The 18,145-nt window shown below is 33.8% G+C and overlaps 1 protein-coding gene and 1 long non-coding RNA gene across 2 annotated transcripts; one reads left to right on the forward strand and one right to left on the reverse strand.

The window, feature by feature from the left end:
- Window positions 1-460: 460 nt before the first annotated feature.
- Window positions 461-2,772, reverse strand: LOC142985269 (uncharacterized). The gene is made up of 3 exons (XR_012960194.1): window positions 2,571-2,772; window positions 1,194-1,351; window positions 461-780 (listed from the first exon to the last, which is right to left on the reverse strand). It is a non-coding gene; the product is annotated as an uncharacterized LOC142985269 (long non-coding RNA).
- Window positions 2,773-3,470: 698 nt separating this feature from the next.
- On the forward strand, window positions 3,471-16,026 carry LOC142985087 (uncharacterized). Its single transcript, XM_076133041.1, has 5 exons — window positions 3,471-3,758; window positions 6,192-6,476; window positions 7,895-7,945; window positions 10,354-10,530; window positions 12,567-16,026. The coding sequence occupies exons 1-4, from the start codon at window positions 3,574-3,576 to the stop codon at window positions 10,520-10,522; spliced, it is 690 nt and encodes a 229-aa protein (XP_075989156.1). The 5' UTR covers window positions 3,471-3,573; the 3' UTR covers window positions 10,523-10,530; window positions 12,567-16,026.
- The last annotated feature ends 2,119 nt before the right edge of the window (window positions 16,027-18,145 follow it).

Genomic DNA, 18,145 nt, shown 5'->3' on the forward strand with positions numbered 1-18,145 from the left:
TTGCTTTAGTAAATAGTTTTATGATTGTTATTACAATCCTAATGTACATAACTTGAAGCAAAATATATAGGATGTTCCACTTTGTATGGTGTTTTATTTACAGCTAGCTTGTAACCGTGGCTTTTCCCGAAAAATAAAAGAGCATATGACGTCAGATGCCATATTATTATATATTTTTTTATTTAGCCTGTTTCTATGTCCCACTGCTGAGCAAAGGCCTCTCCCTTGAGTGTCCAGTCCCCTCGGTCGATTGTCGATATTATTATATAAGCTGCAAAATTTTACCCAAGTCGGGTCAGCAGTTTAAACGATGCACTGAGTGCATCCACGGGTATTCAAAATCAAAATCAAAACCAAATCATTTATTTATTCAGGTCAAATGCTGACACTTATGATAGTCAATGATAAAGAGTGAATTGATCGCCAGTTCGGAAGGTAGAGCCAATAAGAAGAGCTGACGCTGAGGAGCTCACGAAGCTGCTACCACTGCATACAGCTTCAATTACTACACGGAACAATTATTTTTGTGTTATATAAATAGTTGTTTCGTGTCTAGTTGTACTTTGAGTCTTGTTGAGTTTATCGTTGTTTGTATGTTTGTAAAAGTCCCCGCGATAGATGACTGTTTGTTAGTGGGCGAGTGTGAAAGAAACTACAGTTTTATTTACATTTGTATATATGTATTTTATTATTATGCCTACATTATTGCTTAAATAAATTCTAAGAATACTGCTCTAAGAACGACTGGCCTCTTTCTTCTATCTCACTCCATATTATTATCTGAAAAATAAATAATATTTTCTTATAAGAATAACGGTAGTCATATTACTCAATACACGTTGAACTCATGTGCCTTTATTATTTAAGCTCAATTTAAACCTGTGAATAAGTTTATATACTTTTTGAAATAGTCGTCGAAATAAGGGCCTAGTAAGTAAATAAGGTATCAAAAAACTACTCTACAAAATCATAGCTGCGAATTTTTTTTTTAACCCATTACTGTCCCACTGCAGGGCAAGGGTCTCTTCCCAAACGAGAGGGAGGGGTTAAGCCTTGAGTCCACCACGCTGACAAGTGCGGGTCGGGTTTTGAATTACTGTACCGAAACTTTGACTCCCAATATTTCCTGCTACTTGCCTCTAAACTGAATTCTGTAAACCCCGTACCCATTTCTTGTAAATTAGGTCTCTCACCATCAATCATCTCTTGGTCCCCTTCTCCGTCCATAAGCTTCATGCGCCGGCGGGACCTGCCTGTACCGTATATACTCCACGGCAGCAGCCACCACCGCAGCTATGACTCCCACTCCTATAGCCAGACCTTTTACTAAAGCCATGGAAGGCATTTTGATCTGAAAACAAAACAAACACTATTGCTGTCTCATTGTAGCGAGATTCTTTACCACTATCGAATAACTGGCTAGGTATAGATAATTTTTGTATGAAAATCTAATCAGCGCCTATAGTGAGCGTGGTGGGAACTAATTTTGCAGTACAATTTATTTGTCAAACTCTCGATACTGGATAGCACCGACTGTATAGAATCGCGCTCTGAGCAAGGGTCTCCTTTAGGAATGAGGGAGATGTTAGGCCTTGGGTCCACCACGCTCGGTGTGGACGGATTGAGAACCTAGGATAGACAAATTACTGTCGTGACCCCTATTAGTAAAAGTCGCGAAGAAAGTAACGCCATCTAGCTAAAAATAACTGTAAATAATAGCGAGAGTATAGTCGCGGAAATAGGATCAAAAAAGGGTATTGAATTTATAAAGTTAAGAAAGTTCGTCAATGTTACAAATTCTATCTAAATCGGCTCAGCCGTTTAGGCGTGAACGCATGAGACACAGTTTCTCAAGAATTTAAAATTGAGACAGGAACAGTAAGTTTCCAAATCAATAACACAATTCTATATTATTCAATAATATTGATAACTTTTATCATTCGTATCTATCCTTTATTATACCTATTTATTACATATGTGCTTTACATAAATAGATAAAATGCAATAATTACTCCTTATCTTACAAACCTAAGTAAATTAGAATTACTTTCTAGAAAGTTTGTGTTGTCTATAAATACAAAAATATGATTTTATAAATAACAGACTGAACGAAAGCATTTTTTAGAACAAAGATAAATTATTTTACAGTTGCTTTTTTGTAATAATAAGTTAAAACTATGTCCTTCCTTGAAATATTTGGTAACCCTCCCAAAATGTACCCAAATCGCTGTAGTTTTGACGTAGAGTAACGACAAACAAAGCGACATACTCATGTATAATATTATTATGTATGTATTAACGTTTCTTTATTAATTATCAGGCGCTAAGCAGTTCCTTTGGTTTTCGCATCTGTGATCTCAACGCATCACAACTTATTTATGTCAACATGATTCATAATAATGAACATTATCGTTGTTTGTGCCAATAAAAATATCACAACAACGCAATTAGCTTAGCAACTAAAATAAATCAATATTTACATTGTCCTACATTGTATAATTATGATAATATGATTATTTTATTTATAAAATATTTTATTGTTTTTATTTTAAACCGGAAGTTGTACTTACGCGTTTATGAAATTATCACTTTATTTTAGAAAAATACGCAATGACATTAGTCTTGCGGCCTGTCTGTAACCAAGGAGACTGATTACTAAATATTATATCAATGAGTATTTGCAAACTTTTCCTTATTTATTAATCTAGGGTTTGCAGTTCAAAGTAATTCCCCTGAGAAAAGATATTAATTGCGCGATAATTTTCTTGACGACGATTGGTTGTATATCTAAATTCGATCCGTTTTGGACAATCAATCTATGTATTTACCTTTCTAACGTTACCTAAGGCATCTGCGCGAAGGAAATTCGTTAAATCACTCGTTAAATTTATTATTTATATAATTTAAAAATCTGTGTTAATTATTTATCTAATAAAACCCTAAACATGTATAAAATAACTGTAGCAGAAAAATAACAGCACATCGTAGAAAGGAACGTAGTTAGTTTGTTTTTAACCATTCAAACATTTAAGAGATGGTGTCCTTGTATTCGTAGAAATTTGTTAATAAATAAGAATTTTGTTTGTTTTAAATTTAATAAAACTTAAAAAGGTAAACAAAAAATTAATGACTCGTTAAATTCAATGTATTTTCCGTTTTTTCCAAACCATAGACTAAAATCTTTTTTTTACTTATTTTGATATTGAAGCGTTCCATACTCTAGAAAAGTCATTTATTTAACATTTACAATTTGAATGTGTCAGACTTAATAAATTAGAAACAAAAACATAAATTGTATGTACTAATTTAATAATATCAAATATTAAACAGTGAAGTTCTTATAAGTTTTGGCTACGCTACTATTAGTTATCACTTTTTGAAGAATGTCTGATGCAGAATAAAAGTTACAGTTTAGAAAGAAAAGAGACAAAACATCCGTGTGAACAAAACAACAAAATGCTACAATAACTTCACTTGCGTAACCGTATTACACGGAACGAGATCCCTAATCTGTCAACATACGAAAATATTTTCTTCACAAGAGACACGAATACGCAGTTAAATTATTTCAAAATGAGTGTGACTCGGGAAGACGAAAGGCAGAAAAATGGATGCCCAAGTCGTGGTTTGGGTATTGCCGCCGCTGCCATCGGCGTCGGCGTTGGGGCCGCTCTGTACTACTTCTTCAACAAAAGGGCAGAAAATCCGAATTCAGAAGGCTCAACTAGCGATTGGAACTGTGAAAGACCACAACCCTTGTAAGTAAAGAAATAATGATCAAATTAGCTTGTACGCTTAAGCTTGGCAAAATTTCATAATGTATGACTGACGGTAGATGTTCCGTGTTTTAATTTCAAGGCTTAAAATTTTCTATTTAATTAATGCTATTGTAGTTTTACACTAATTAGCAATTAAAATTGTACATATTTGGGTAAAAAAATGCTACATTAGATTGTAACTGTAACCCAATTTTTGAATATTCAAATTTTAAATGTAGGTAGGTATTACGAAAATGGAACACTAATTCGCGCCATTAAAAAAAATACTTTTCAGTCGTTTTCGTCCTTATTTTATTTAGTTTTAAGTTTAATAATTACAAAAATTAAGAAACAAAATATGTTCCACACAATTAAATTATTTTGAAAGCACATTTTTTTAGTAATCTATTGTATTATATATGGATATTGTCCTACATACCTACAGATTTAAAGTTATTAGTCAGTTATTGCATTCAAGCTTAAAATTGCATATATAACAATATTATGCAATTGTAATGGCCAAATTGAACACCTATTAGTAATCTCGAAGTACCTTGCAAGCTTCAAAGTTACTCAATTCCTATATAATATGGCATAGTTAATATATAATCATGCATTATTTTCCTCTACTTGGTAGTTTAAGTTAGATAATGACAATGACAAATGCAACATCACTAAAAGTTCAAGCATACTAAGATTATAATTTCATTATTAGGTTAATCCCCATTTCATGTAATTTATTTATTTAGTAGGTATCTTCCATTAACTTAGTAGAGAGTGTTGTATGCGCAGTTCGCGGCTGGAGGTATACAACATACAGAATGTAGAACATCAGTGACTCGACTTATACAGCTGACGGTGACCTGTTTGATACAGATACTTTATTTTGCAAATACACAGAATTGTTTATTATAGATAAATTGTGCATGCCAAGGCTCTCTACTAAGTTATTGAATATAAATTTAATTGTTTTTTATTGTTTATTTGTAACAAAATATCATCTAATTTATTTGCTTTTTCATGCTTTTTGTTTTAATTTCTATAGAGGGTATTTTATTGTGATTATAATTTATTTCATTAACCACTGGTTTCTGAGTACATTGAGCAGTAGTTTGTCTATTCAATAGCATTTTTCTTTATATAAGTTTAAACACTGTTGAATAGATAAACTACGGCTAAATGTACCTCAGAAACCAGGGATAAGAGGTCAGTGTCAGAAATAGTATATTAATTTCTACTATTAGAAAATTTGTTAGAAACTTTAGGCAAAGTAAATAAAAGCCTAAAATTTAACAGTAATATCAAAATCAAATATCCTTTATGATTTTTAAAATGGACGATAGATGGACAAATAAGCATATGGTGACTTGTGATTCATACAATTTCCCTGATATGAGTAATAACTAATGGCACTTAACTGCCAGTCAAATCAGCAACTCTTTGAAATGTCAAAAACAATTTAGTATAGAAATACGACATAGTGACGTCGTATTTTCGTTTGTATCAAATGAGTGTCGAATAAAGTTTCAGTCTGTAATAATTAAAATTTCAACATTATTTAAGTAAAAATTATATTATTAAAATTTATGTCATTTTCAACGATCTTTGACAGTCGTTAGCAGTAGTCAAAAGCTTGAAAGTCTGACAACCAGTCTTACTTAGTATCGTGTTATAACTTTAGTTACTGTGTTGTGGAGGTCCGATAGACAATCACTCTATAGTACTGGTATTCAGCTGCATCCGGTGAGACTTGACTGACTCAAACATAGTTGGAAGAAAATCTAGGCTTTTAGTACTTTTAAGATATTTGATTTGCTATAAATACTATAGTATTGTATAACACAAAGTTCTTATACAAATTTGTCCATCTACCGTCAGTGGCGTAACTATACCGTTTGATGCCTGTGGCAAATTCCTCGGAAGGGCCCCCTCCCAATATAAAAAAAGCTGAACCGTATTTTTTTTACAAATTCTTTAAATTTTAATACATTTTTGTTTATGCAACTGAGTAGTTAACAAAAATATTAGGTCGGTGAAAAAGTTTTTGCATTATAGTATGTATGTACTTGTAATAAAATCTCTTCGGCTTCAAGAATCCCAAATGAGTACTCTCATTAGGTTTCTTTCAGTGAGCTCGTGAGGTACCCAAATATCGAGCTTTTTTGTGTAGAGAAAAGATTCTATTACAAGTTCATACATACTATAATGCGAAAAGACTCTTTCCCCGACCTAATATAATAAATCAAAGACAGAACTATTTTTTTCTAAACATATAATAAATAATATATGTTGATAGTTGGGAATTTCTTCTGATCGGGGGCCTTTCCGGCCGGGGGCCCCTACCGGCTGGGGGCCCCTACCCGCTGGGGGCCCGTGACATTTTACCGCCTTACCCTATAGTTACGCCACTACAACACAAATTTCTGTTGCAAGCTACATATCATCAGACGATTCGTACACCACAATATCGGAACACGAGACCACAGACACGAGTATCAATGAAATCACAGACTCATCAAACGAACTCATCACGTTGTCCGACTCTGACGACTATTCCGACTACACTACCGACTCTGAAAGTGACACTGAAGACTTTGATGTGACGACTTCTTCGCTTGGAGTGCCTGACTTGAGGTCTTCGTCAAGGTCTCCAATGATGTCCTTGATTGGTAGTCGCAATTGGTTGTGGACCCCTAGAGTTAGTCCTCGGAGGACCAGGTAAATGGCATGCTTTTATTACATTCAACTTGGGTAACTTTGAATCATTTGGGTAACATTGAACGTGGGAATTTGAACTAGTTTCGATAATTTTTTCATATGAAACCAACACAATTGGTAAAGATTCATTTTAGTTTTGCAAACTTTTATCAATTGTGTTGGTTTCATATGAAAAAATAATCAAAACTAGTTCAAATTCCCACGTTCACTGTTACCCAAATGATTCAAAGTTACCCAGGTTGACTGTACACTATTTACTTATTTACAGAAAACTTAAGACGTGATTTTGACCTATAATTATTTATTTATCGGATGGTTAGTGGACAAGCTATACTCGTGTGATAACAAACGTGTTCACTACGTAATGTCATTCTTTCATTTTTTTTTCTTCTTATCTTTTTAAAAGACAACTCCCGCACTAAGAATTGCTCTTGTGTCCAGACTTTTACAAACATACAGACAACGGACACAAAGACCCGAAACAATTATTAGTGGATTGCACAAATAATTGTTCCGTGTGGGAATCGAACGACCTCCCGACGCAATGGTAGCGGCGTAGCGACCTAAACCACTGCGCCACGGAGGCAATGGTCAACCTAGTGTCAAAGTTATTCAAGCCGCCCGAAAGGCCTTTGACGTGGCTTAACGACCATTATCTTAGTAGATAACAACCGGGACCGACTTTTTAGAGACGGGAGACGCCCTGTTAAATAGCCACTATATGGTCACCCATCTATAAAATGACCGCGCCAAGGTTGCTTAACCCACTAATCGTTTACCGACCGGTGATTTTGTATGAAGCAAAAATAGTTATTTTGTGTCTGGTTGTACTTTGTGTCCGTTGTTTGTATGTTTGTAAGAGTCCCCGCGACACAAGAGCAATTCTTAGTGCGGGAGTTGTCTTTAAAAATATTATTGAATTTTTTAAATGTATACATTTATGCGACCTACTTTTCATTATCATAATAGATTACCTACTTATTAAACTAAGTTGTAATTTAAACGTTCAAGGCCTTTTATAATCTTTGGCCCTAATTAATTACGATAGAAGATAGAAAGCAACCTTTGTAAGGTCTGTATATAGATGGGTGATCAATTGAAAGTAAGACAGGAAATAGGTGTCTTTTTTTATTCGCTGAAGAGTAAACGTGGGTTAAGCAAAAATTGGCGCAGTCATTCCAAAGATGGGTAACCACATAGTGGTATTTGAATTGGGCGTCTCCGTGCTTCGGAGGGCACGTAAAAAATCGGTTCCGGTTGTTGTCAATTAAGATAACAGTCGTTAAACCACGTCAAAGGCCTCTCGGGCGGCTTGAACAACATTGACACTAGGTTGACCACTAACCATACGATAAGAAGAAGTCCAACACTACATAGGTCATAATATATTATGTATTTATATATATATAATATTTCAGGACTGAATTGACCGAGGATGAACAAATGGCTATGATAAGACAAGAACAGTTGTAAGCTTATTATTATTAGTTGTTTGGTGAAAATAATTGTATAAAAAATACTTAAAAATTGAGGAAATATTATATATTTATTAGAAACTTAACAACATTTTTTAATGGCCAGCATAATGGCCTAAAGGAAGGTTCATATCTGACGGAACATACGTCGCGTATTATCGGTCGCGCAACGCCAGAACAGACAAATGTATAGAAAAACACTCGACCGTTCACACTCAACCGATGATGCGTTTGCGAAGCCCATACTAATTAAGTTACGCCCGACGCATCTTCCGTCAGATATGAACCTTCCCTAACCCCTATTTGGGAGGAGACCCTTGCCCAGCAGTGGGACAGTAATGACTTAAATAAAACATTTGTTTTAACCCATTTCTGTCCCACTGCTGGGCAAGGGTCTCCTCTAAAACAAGGTTAAGGGATTAGGCCTTGAGTCCACCACGCTGGCCAAGTGCGGGTTGGAGTTGCATGCTCTCAATAAATGTATTAAACAAATTTTAGGCATGCAAGGTTTCCTCGCGATGTTTTCCTTCACCGTTAGAGCAAGTGATAATTATTTCTAAAACAATAGAAAGAATATTTTAGAAGAACAATTATTTTCACCAAACGTTTTTAAAATGCATGGATTTTGTGTGAAATTATGTAATTTATTAATTTTATTAAGTTTTATTTGGATGTCGGCACTAAATAATAATAAAGTAAAATAAAACTGTTTATATTTGAATTGATTTTGAACAGTGTTTGAGTGTGGTTATGAAATTAAAATAAAATCTATACTAATATAGTAACTAGAAAACGACATAACTTTAAACGTTCGAGTTGCATGATTAATGTATAATAGTATACGGGAATTAACGCGAACACGCATTTTACCTTGAAATGCCTAACGTTTCGGCGCGGGTTACACTGGCTATGGTCGCGGGCTGACTGCCTGACTTTTAACGTATTTGAAAAATACTATATAATAATTAATAATAATAATGTCCTCCTAGCCGATATACGGCTACGGCGGTCAGTTTCATTGAAACTGGCCATCTGTGCAGGACTTTGTTTATAGTGTCCAAGTGTGTGCACAATACACAGGTACACTCTCTATTCCATCACTCTCATAGTTTGGTGGGACGGATAACCGACACGACCAGTGAGAGGTCAGGCGCAGGACCGACGGCTTTACGTGCTCTCCGAGGCACGGAGGTCTTCGACCTCAACTTCCTAACTCCGGGCAATTTCTAGGAAATTCTTAACAGAAAATCTCAGAAAATACTTTTTGGCCCGACCCAGGATTCGAACCCGACACCTCTCGCACCGCAGTCGCATATACTACCGACCGCGCCAGAGAGAGAGCTATATATGAATGTACGCATCAATATTGTATGTCTGTATATAGCAACAAGTCAGCAAAAGACGTAATATAAATACAGTAGTGGTATACGCGGGGTGCGTGTGACGGAGACGTAACAACGACGTGCTTCCGTTCCCTCACACGCACTCCGCGTATACGTGTACTTGTTCACTTGCTGCACTTGTTTTTAAGGTGTGCATGTATTTTTTGTGCTTTTTGCTTTGCATATAATAAATATGTTCTAATATTACTAAGTACTTGAATGATTACGGTGTACTAGATGAATATGTCAAGTCATGGGTTCGATCCCGATAACTTTTCCAAGTGATGTGTGTATTATAAATAATGATCACTTGTTATAACGGTGAAGGAAAACATCGTGATGAATGACATGTCTGACAGTTGTTTAACACAGCTCTACTCAAGAACTGTTCTAAAGAACTCTCAAGCATGCAAGGTTGCATCACGATGTTTTCTTTCACAGTTGGAACAAGTGATAATCTTATATATAAAATTTCCATGTCACAATGTTAGTTACCGTACTCCTCCGAAACGGCTTGACCGATTGTCATGAAATTTTATATGCATATTGAGTAGGTTACCCATAGCCAGTTGCGCTCACCGGTCGGTAAACGATCTGTGGGTTAAGCGACCGTTGTCGCGGTCATTCTATAGATGGGTGACCGCGTAGTGGAATTTGAACTGAGCGCCTCCGTGCTTCGGAGGGCACGTAAAAAGTCGGTCTCTGTTGTTGTCTACCAAGATAACAGTCGTTAAGCCATGTCAAAGGCCTTTCGGGCGGTTTGAACAACTTTGACACTAGGTTGACCACTAACCATACTATAACGAGAAGAAGAGGTCTGAGAATCGACCAACATCTATTTTTCATACCCCTAAGTGACACTATTTTTTTTGGTTAAACAACGTTTGCCGGGTCAGTTAGTTATTTCTAATACACACATCACTTGGTAAAGTCATTGGTGTGTCATCTCGGGTTCGAACCCTCGACCATTAAAGTCTGTTACTGCTACATAGTTTTTACAAATTCTTATTTCTCTCTTAGCCGCGAACGCTCATGGACGTTAGAAGAGTGTTCCATCTGTTTCGACGTGATGTTACGCAACCAGGAAGTGACCCGGCTACCCTGCGCGCACAACTTCCACACGGAGTGCATTCTGCCGTGGTTGCAGGAGAAGCAGACGTGCCCTAATTGCCGGAAGGCCGCTGAATGATCCTGAGAGTGAGTAACTAGTTCCTTATTTCAGTGTGACGGGAGGTCATGGGTTCGATTTCCAAATGGATCAAATATTCGTTCCGTATAGCCTTACCCCTCCCCCTCGTTTGGGAGGAGACCCTTGCCCTGTAGTGGGACAGTAATGGATAATAAATAATAAATATCATTGGACAACTCACACACGGTCATTTGATTCTAAACTAAGCAGAGCTTGTACTGTAACTAAATAACTGATAAACATACTTATAAATACACTGCCGGTCAAAAGTTTGAGACCACCTACATAAAAGAAGGAAAATGGAATAAATCTCAAAATATAAAACAAAATATTTAATTATTATTTAAAATACTTATTTACTAACATACATACTTCTAAAATAAAACAAAACAGTAGAGAAATTACAATGGTATACATCAAAAATGCCCTTCATATCTTAAACTGATTTTTCGTCAAAAAATCCACCTTTACACTTTATCACTTTTTTCACTAGTCTCGGCATACGAGCAATTAATTTATTTATTGTCTCTGGTGAAATATTATTCCAGCTGTCCTGTAACACCTTCCACATGTCTTCTTTGGAGGAGGGACAGCAATTGTGGACATTTCTGTCCAGCCCTTCCCATAAAAGCTCAATTGGATTGAGATCCGGGCTCTGAGGAGGCCACACCATGTTTTTTAACACCCCTTCTGTCTCTTTTTGTTCCAAAAAGCCCCTGCATAATTTTGAACTGTGCTTTGGATCGTTATCCTGCTGGAAAATAAATCCATCGCCGATTAATCGCAAACCAGACGGAACGGCATTTTGCTCTAGTATTTCTTTATATTGCTCCTTTTTCATAATTTCGTCGACTCGTACCAAATCTCCGGTTTCGTGGCTCGAGAAACATCCCCAGACCATAATGGAACCACCTCCATGCTTGACTGTTGGCACCACACAGTCTGGCATCATCTTTTCCTCGGCGCTACGTCGAACAAAAACTCGTCGTTTTGATCCAAATATTTCAAATTTGGATTCATCTGTCCAAAGAACTTTTTTAAAGTCTTCTTCAGACCAGTCTCGATGGGTAAGGGCCCACTGCATCCGTTTCCGTTTGTTTTGTGGCCTTAGTAGTGGTTTTCGTACAGCGACGCGACCAAACAACTTGGCATCTCTCAATCGTCTTTTTACTGTAGTCACTGACACAGGTTCGGATCGGGTTTTATTCACTTCAGCGAAGATTTCTGGTGCTGTTAGGCGTCTATTCCGCTTGCTGGTAACGACGATAAAATTATCCTCGCTAGAAGTAGTAGCTCTCGGCCTTCCTGACCGCGGACGATCTTGATTAGTGCCAGTCTCCTTGTATCGGGTTATTGCGTTACGAACACAAGTCTTCGACAACTTAAGTTGAGAGGCAATCTCACGATCAGATTTGCCTTCGTTGTGTAAAACAACTATGACAGCACGAGTTTCACTGCTAATTTCGCGCACTTTTCCCATTTTAAGATGTCTTCACTGTCACAAGGATGAGCTCAGACTAAACGAGATAAAAAAAGATTAACTTCATGAAAACTCAGGTAATAAATATGTTTTAAAACGTTTAAATAATCCTAAATTCCAGTTAACAAGAAACAAAAGCAAAATATTCAATGTTTTGGTCGGCTCATAAAAAAATTACAATGATTTACCATTTGGTCGTTGCGCGGCGTTCATTGATGTTTTGAAACAATAGACCTTTCTAGGACGATAAGATAAAAATATATAAAGAAAAGGTTCTTAAAAATTCTCTAATAACAATAGAATACACAGATGTTCAAATTAGGTCTTTACCATATGTACTTTTGAAATAATTTGTTGGTGACGAAGATTCTTACAAGTGGTCTCAAACTTTTGACCGGCAGTGTACATACTTAGATAGATACATTAACAAGCTCAGAACAGATACTCGTGCTCATGACACAAATATTAATTGTCCCGAGCGGGAGTCGAACCCACTACACGCGGCGCTACGGTTATTGCGGCGAGGTGATAAAATATTTATCATAATTTTGTATTTATTTTCAGAAATCGCTCAATCGAGTGGGGACGCTGACTCGCCAACAAGTTGTCCAACTGTCCAACCGGGCCCAACATGTTTGATGTAATTATTTGTAATGTTTTCTGTGTTCATATTTATAATTACTATTTATTTTATTTTTTAAAATTTTAGGAAGACTTAATCGCCATTAAAAATGTAGAGTTAAAATGACTTTTTGGATATAGCAACAAAATTGTTTTTTTTTTAATGATTTTTGGCAAGTTTTTTGCTGCACAAAATGTTTTTATTTTAAAGAAAATAATTTATATTTACAATTAATTAGTTATTTTCAAATGTATATCTCAAAATAAATTATTAGTGTGATACAAAGATAATAATACATTAGAGTTCTTTGTATGTTTGTAAATAACATAATTTGTGCATATCAAATTTTCAGTAGAAAAGGTATTTTGAAAATTTCTTAAAAAATAGAAAAATACTTTTCAAAATTGAAGCTTTACATGCAGCGACTGCCTATCTGACCTCCACAACACAGTTACCTGGGTTATAACACGATACTAAGTAAGACTGGCTGTCAGACTTTCAAGCTTCTGACTACTGTTAACGACTGTCAAAGAAAATTATTTAAAACACGTAATATTTTGATTAAATATGCCTTCAATTAATTTAGTAAAACAGCAATACTTAAAATAATAAAATTAATATAATGTAAATTTAGGCTTAAAATCTCCAAATTGATATAAAATATTTAAATTAAATTAAAAACATATCGTATATATCAAATTTATATATAACTTAATTTGAGCCTAATTTCAACTTAGTAGAGAGTGTTGTATGCGCAGTTCGCGGCTGGAGGTATACAACATACAGAATGTAGAACATCAGTGACTCGACTTATACAGCTGACGGTCACCTGTTTCATACAGATACCTTTTCTCTATATATGCTAACAACTTAAAGAGTCTTGATGTTTGTACGGTTCATCTAGATTATAACTGCCTAGCCACGCCGCTACCATTGCCTCTGTGGTAGTAAGTTCGATTCCCACACGAAACAATGATTTGTGCGATTCACAAATCATTTCGGGTCTGGTTGTACTTTGTGTCCGTTGTTTGTATGTTTGTAAAAGTCCCCGCGACACAAGAGCAATTCTTAGTGCGGGATTTGTCATAAAGAAAATGACAATTCTGTGTATTTTCAAAATAAAGTATCTGTATCAAACAGGTCACCGTCAGCTGTATAAGTCGAGTCACTGATGTTCTACATTCTGTATGTTGTATACCTCCAGCCGCGAACTGCGCATACAACACTCTCTACTAAGTTTTAAGACCTATAACGGTGAAGGAAAACATCGTGATGAATGACATGTCTGACAGTTGTTTAACACAGCTCTTGAAGTGCTCAAATAAAGTTATTTTAAATTGTTTAAACAAATATAATAAGTAGCTTTAAATATTAAATAAAGTTAGCTTTAAAAATGTTGGACTTGTTGGGTAGTTATTTATATATAATGTTTCTTAATTAATAGACTTAATTATACTGTCTCACTAACCCCCGGTTTCTGAGGTACATTTAGCGGTAGTTTATCTATTCAATAGCGTTTTGTTACATGAGTTTAAACACTATTGGATAGATAAACTACCGCTAAATGTACCTCAGAAACCGGGGGTGAGGGCTGTAAAACTTCCCTTTATTATAACAACATTTTTTGATTAGAGCAATACTTTGACATAATAATATTTTTAATGGCAACACTGATAAAAAGTTGCCATAATTAAGTTCAAAATTAATAATAGTACATTTAATTGAGAAAAAATATTAATTAGATCTTTCTTAAACTAATAATGAAATAATTTTAGAAATGATCAAGTTTGGCGAAGGCGTCTCGTTATTACAACTTAGGACCAAATACGATTGGTTGTATCTGAAGACACTTACTAAAATTTATATTTAAATACAAAAACAACAAAAAATATTTAAAAATCTGAGTTTCTAACATCAAATGACATTTTTCCAAAAATATAATTTTCTACTACATATGCATAATCTGTCAAATTAATAAAAAAATGTTTTGACATTAAATGTATGGAAAAACGATTAATTTTCTCGAATATAATCTTCTGTGTATGTAAAGAAAACATTTTAACAATTATGTGTGCGATTCACAAATCATTTCCGGTCTGGTTGTACTTTGTGTCCGTTGTTTGTATGTTTGTAAAAGTCAACGACACAAGAGCTATTCTTAGTGCGGGAGTTGTCTTTTTAAATGAAGGAAGAAATAATTTGAAGTTTTTTTTTTTTAAATGGCGTAAGAGCGCATAGTGCGACCGGACTGTGTTATATGTATCGCACCGTATCTTTAATTTCAATATTATTGAGTTGCCTTAAAAATAAAGAATTTCTGGCACCTTCGAGCAAAACAGGCGTGATATTATATATCTAGTCAATATTTTCTTCAGATAGCAACCAATTGACATTCGATATATACTCGACAAATGTAATTTGACTAATTTCGTGTCTTATTTGTTATAGATGTGTGTTAATAATAATATAGGTATGATAGTACGGCTGAGCCGTGTATTTAATGTTGGCAACACTGTAAAAACTAAGTTTTTATTTAAAAAAAAATATCGAACAATTGAAAATTACATGCTTTTTAAGACGGTTAAAATATATGAAATCAGTTTAAATTATAAACCCCCGGTTTCTAAATACATTTAGCGGTAGTTTATCTATTCAATAGCATTTTTTTATATGAGTTTAAACGCTATTGAATAGATAAACTACTGCTAAATGTAACTCAGAAACCGGGGGTAAGGTGGTTTCAAACATAGTAAGGTCAATTTGGGTCACACAATAAATTGATAAAGGATTATTTTAGTTTTGCAAACTTTTATCAATTGTGTTCGTTTCATATGAAAAAATTATCGAAACTAGTTCAAATTCCCACTGTCAATGTTACCCAAATGATTCAAAGTTACCCAGGTTGACTGTACTGACATTTTAAATGAAATATGTATATCGTATTATAGTTTTCTTTCATTTCACTTTATTTTATTAAATATAGAGTTTGTTAAAACCTAGTTTGTACCACAAACCCATTAATGCTTAAATGCTTGCGAATTTAATGAAGTCATTTAATGGGTCCACTCCGCTCGCGGTGAATACCGGGCTTTTCTATTTATTATTACAAATCTTTTAATGTTTGTTCATAACAATATTAGAATGATTTGTTTTAATGCTATTTTCCAATCTTTTTATACTTATCTTAATATTTTCTTTCTTCCTACACTTTCTAGATCTCTCTTCACTTAAAAAAGTTTTGAAAGTTGTTTTAAAGTACCGCAAATAATAATTATATATTAAAAATGCAATAAAATATAATAGATAATGTTGCCAACATTACAATTTGTAATTGTGATAATGATATGTCTTAATACTGTTAATAGATATTCGATTTTTTCATAATAAAGATTCTTAAATTAATTGTTTGTTTTATTTATGAAAAATGGCACCTGAAAATAATCTACCCTAAGACCATTAAAGTGCATTTTTCAGCTCTTGAAAACACTAATAATTTTAGAAAATGTAATCACATTTCACTGAAATGAGATTACATTTTCTAAAATTATTAGACATTTCACTAAATTTCTTAACGTCATCTGAAAATATGCACTAACCCTTTCATAGCTACCAGAAGATCATAACTGCATGATGGTATATAAAATTGCTATTGTCGTAATTCAGCTACCGCACGATAGATGTCGCTAAAACCTGCAAAACTTAACTTCTACCTTAACCTATGAATAATTAATTAGGTCAATTTACCTAATTAATTATAAGGTAAGGTAGAATCTGCAAAACTAAACTTCTTATACCTTAACCTATGAATAATTAATTAGGTACTGAATCTATTTACCTAATTAATTATTCATAGGTTAAGGTATTTATAGATTCAGTCTGCAAGTTGTAGCGACATCTGTTGTGTAGTAGCCGAATTAATACAACTTAAACAAAATTCTACCGCACGATAGATGTCGCTAAAACCTGCAAAACTAAACTTCTTATCTTTAACCTATGAATAATTAATTAGGTACTGAATCTATTTACCTAATTAATTATTCATAGGTTAAGGTATTTATGAGCAATTCTCAATTTTTTTGACCACATCCACTATCACAATGTCCCATGTTTTTGTTTTTGATTATTTTTTTAATATGATATTACAACTAATATATTCGATTGTCATTACTTCATCAATATTATTAAATTATCAGACAAAATATCAAAATAGCGTACAAATTGATTAGTTAATTTTAAAATGTAATAATCTAAAATATCAAAATTCTCGTAGTATGGAAAACAGTTTGTCCCATGGTGACCGCAGTGATTTCGAATTCATATAATTTCATAAAATTCTAAGAACCTAGATATATATTTTAATCCTAAAACACTGATTAATGTATTAAAATTCATGTATTAAAACTAATATTGTCCCATAAAAAGTTCCGAAACAAAATTCAGATTTTGTTACCGATTATCGTATCGATTTTTTTCAAAAGGTGTTAAATTATTTAGTGTTTTTACTCGTGGAAAACACTTTAGATGACATTTAACTTCGCCATACTGTTGAAATTACATTTTGGAGTCAACAACAACCGCGACCAGACACTTCACACTGCACTGCCACAAATTCTTTCCAGGATTTGTTACGTTGTGTCAAGGTAAGTTCATAGTGATTTAATATTTTGTTAAAATTGGTTAACAGTTAGTTTTATGCACTACATTTTGATGCAAAATACTTGTTTCAACTGTTAGAATTTAACGGAAATTTTATTTTTTGAATATCTAAAACCTTCATTTCGTTACTTCTGTGTTTGTTACTTTCGCGTGGTAACGTATAATCGGAACGCGGGGTAACAAAAAAGGATTTTATAAAGCCAAGTACACATCTCATAAAAATTTTGTTTTAGGTTTATTTTTAACTCCTATAGCATAATATTGCTTTCTCTTTCTAAAGTTACGTTGATGTTGCTTAATTTGAAAATTGTTACATAGGATCTAACATGAATAGGGCATCATTTTCAAACGAGCACCAAACTTGATAATGCCGATTACATACTACTACAATAATAATATTACCGTTTTTATTTTGTAATATTTATATAGATATATATCAATGTAATATTTATATAGATATTTATATAGATAATATTTATATATCTATATAAATATTACAAAATAAAAACGGTTGCTGGGTAGAATCGGCTGACCGTAGCACTAAAGTACCTACTTTATTTTTCGAATGGATTTTTAATTGATTGTAATGTATTGTTAAAAATAAGGTGATAAATAAGTAGGCACAAGTTTTTATTTGTTTCCTTTAGTTCATTTGATGAACCTTTTATTTTTGGAATATTTAAAACATTCGTAATTTTTTTTTAAATTTTGTATTGATTTTTCAAGTATGTGTATGCTAAGCCTAACATTTCCAATTTTGTTACCGAAGCTTCTATTTTTGTTACTGTCCCTAAATAAAGCTGATAATTATGTTAAATATTGTTATTATTTTAAATTTAAAGACAATAAGTAATGGTTTAAAATT

This window comes from Anticarsia gemmatalis, chromosome 29, assembly GCF_050436995.1.
Source record: "Anticarsia gemmatalis isolate Benzon Research Colony breed Stoneville strain chromosome 29, ilAntGemm2 primary, whole genome shotgun sequence".
In the NCBI taxonomy this organism is placed as follows: Eukaryota; Metazoa; Arthropoda; class Insecta; order Lepidoptera; family Erebidae; genus Anticarsia; species Anticarsia gemmatalis.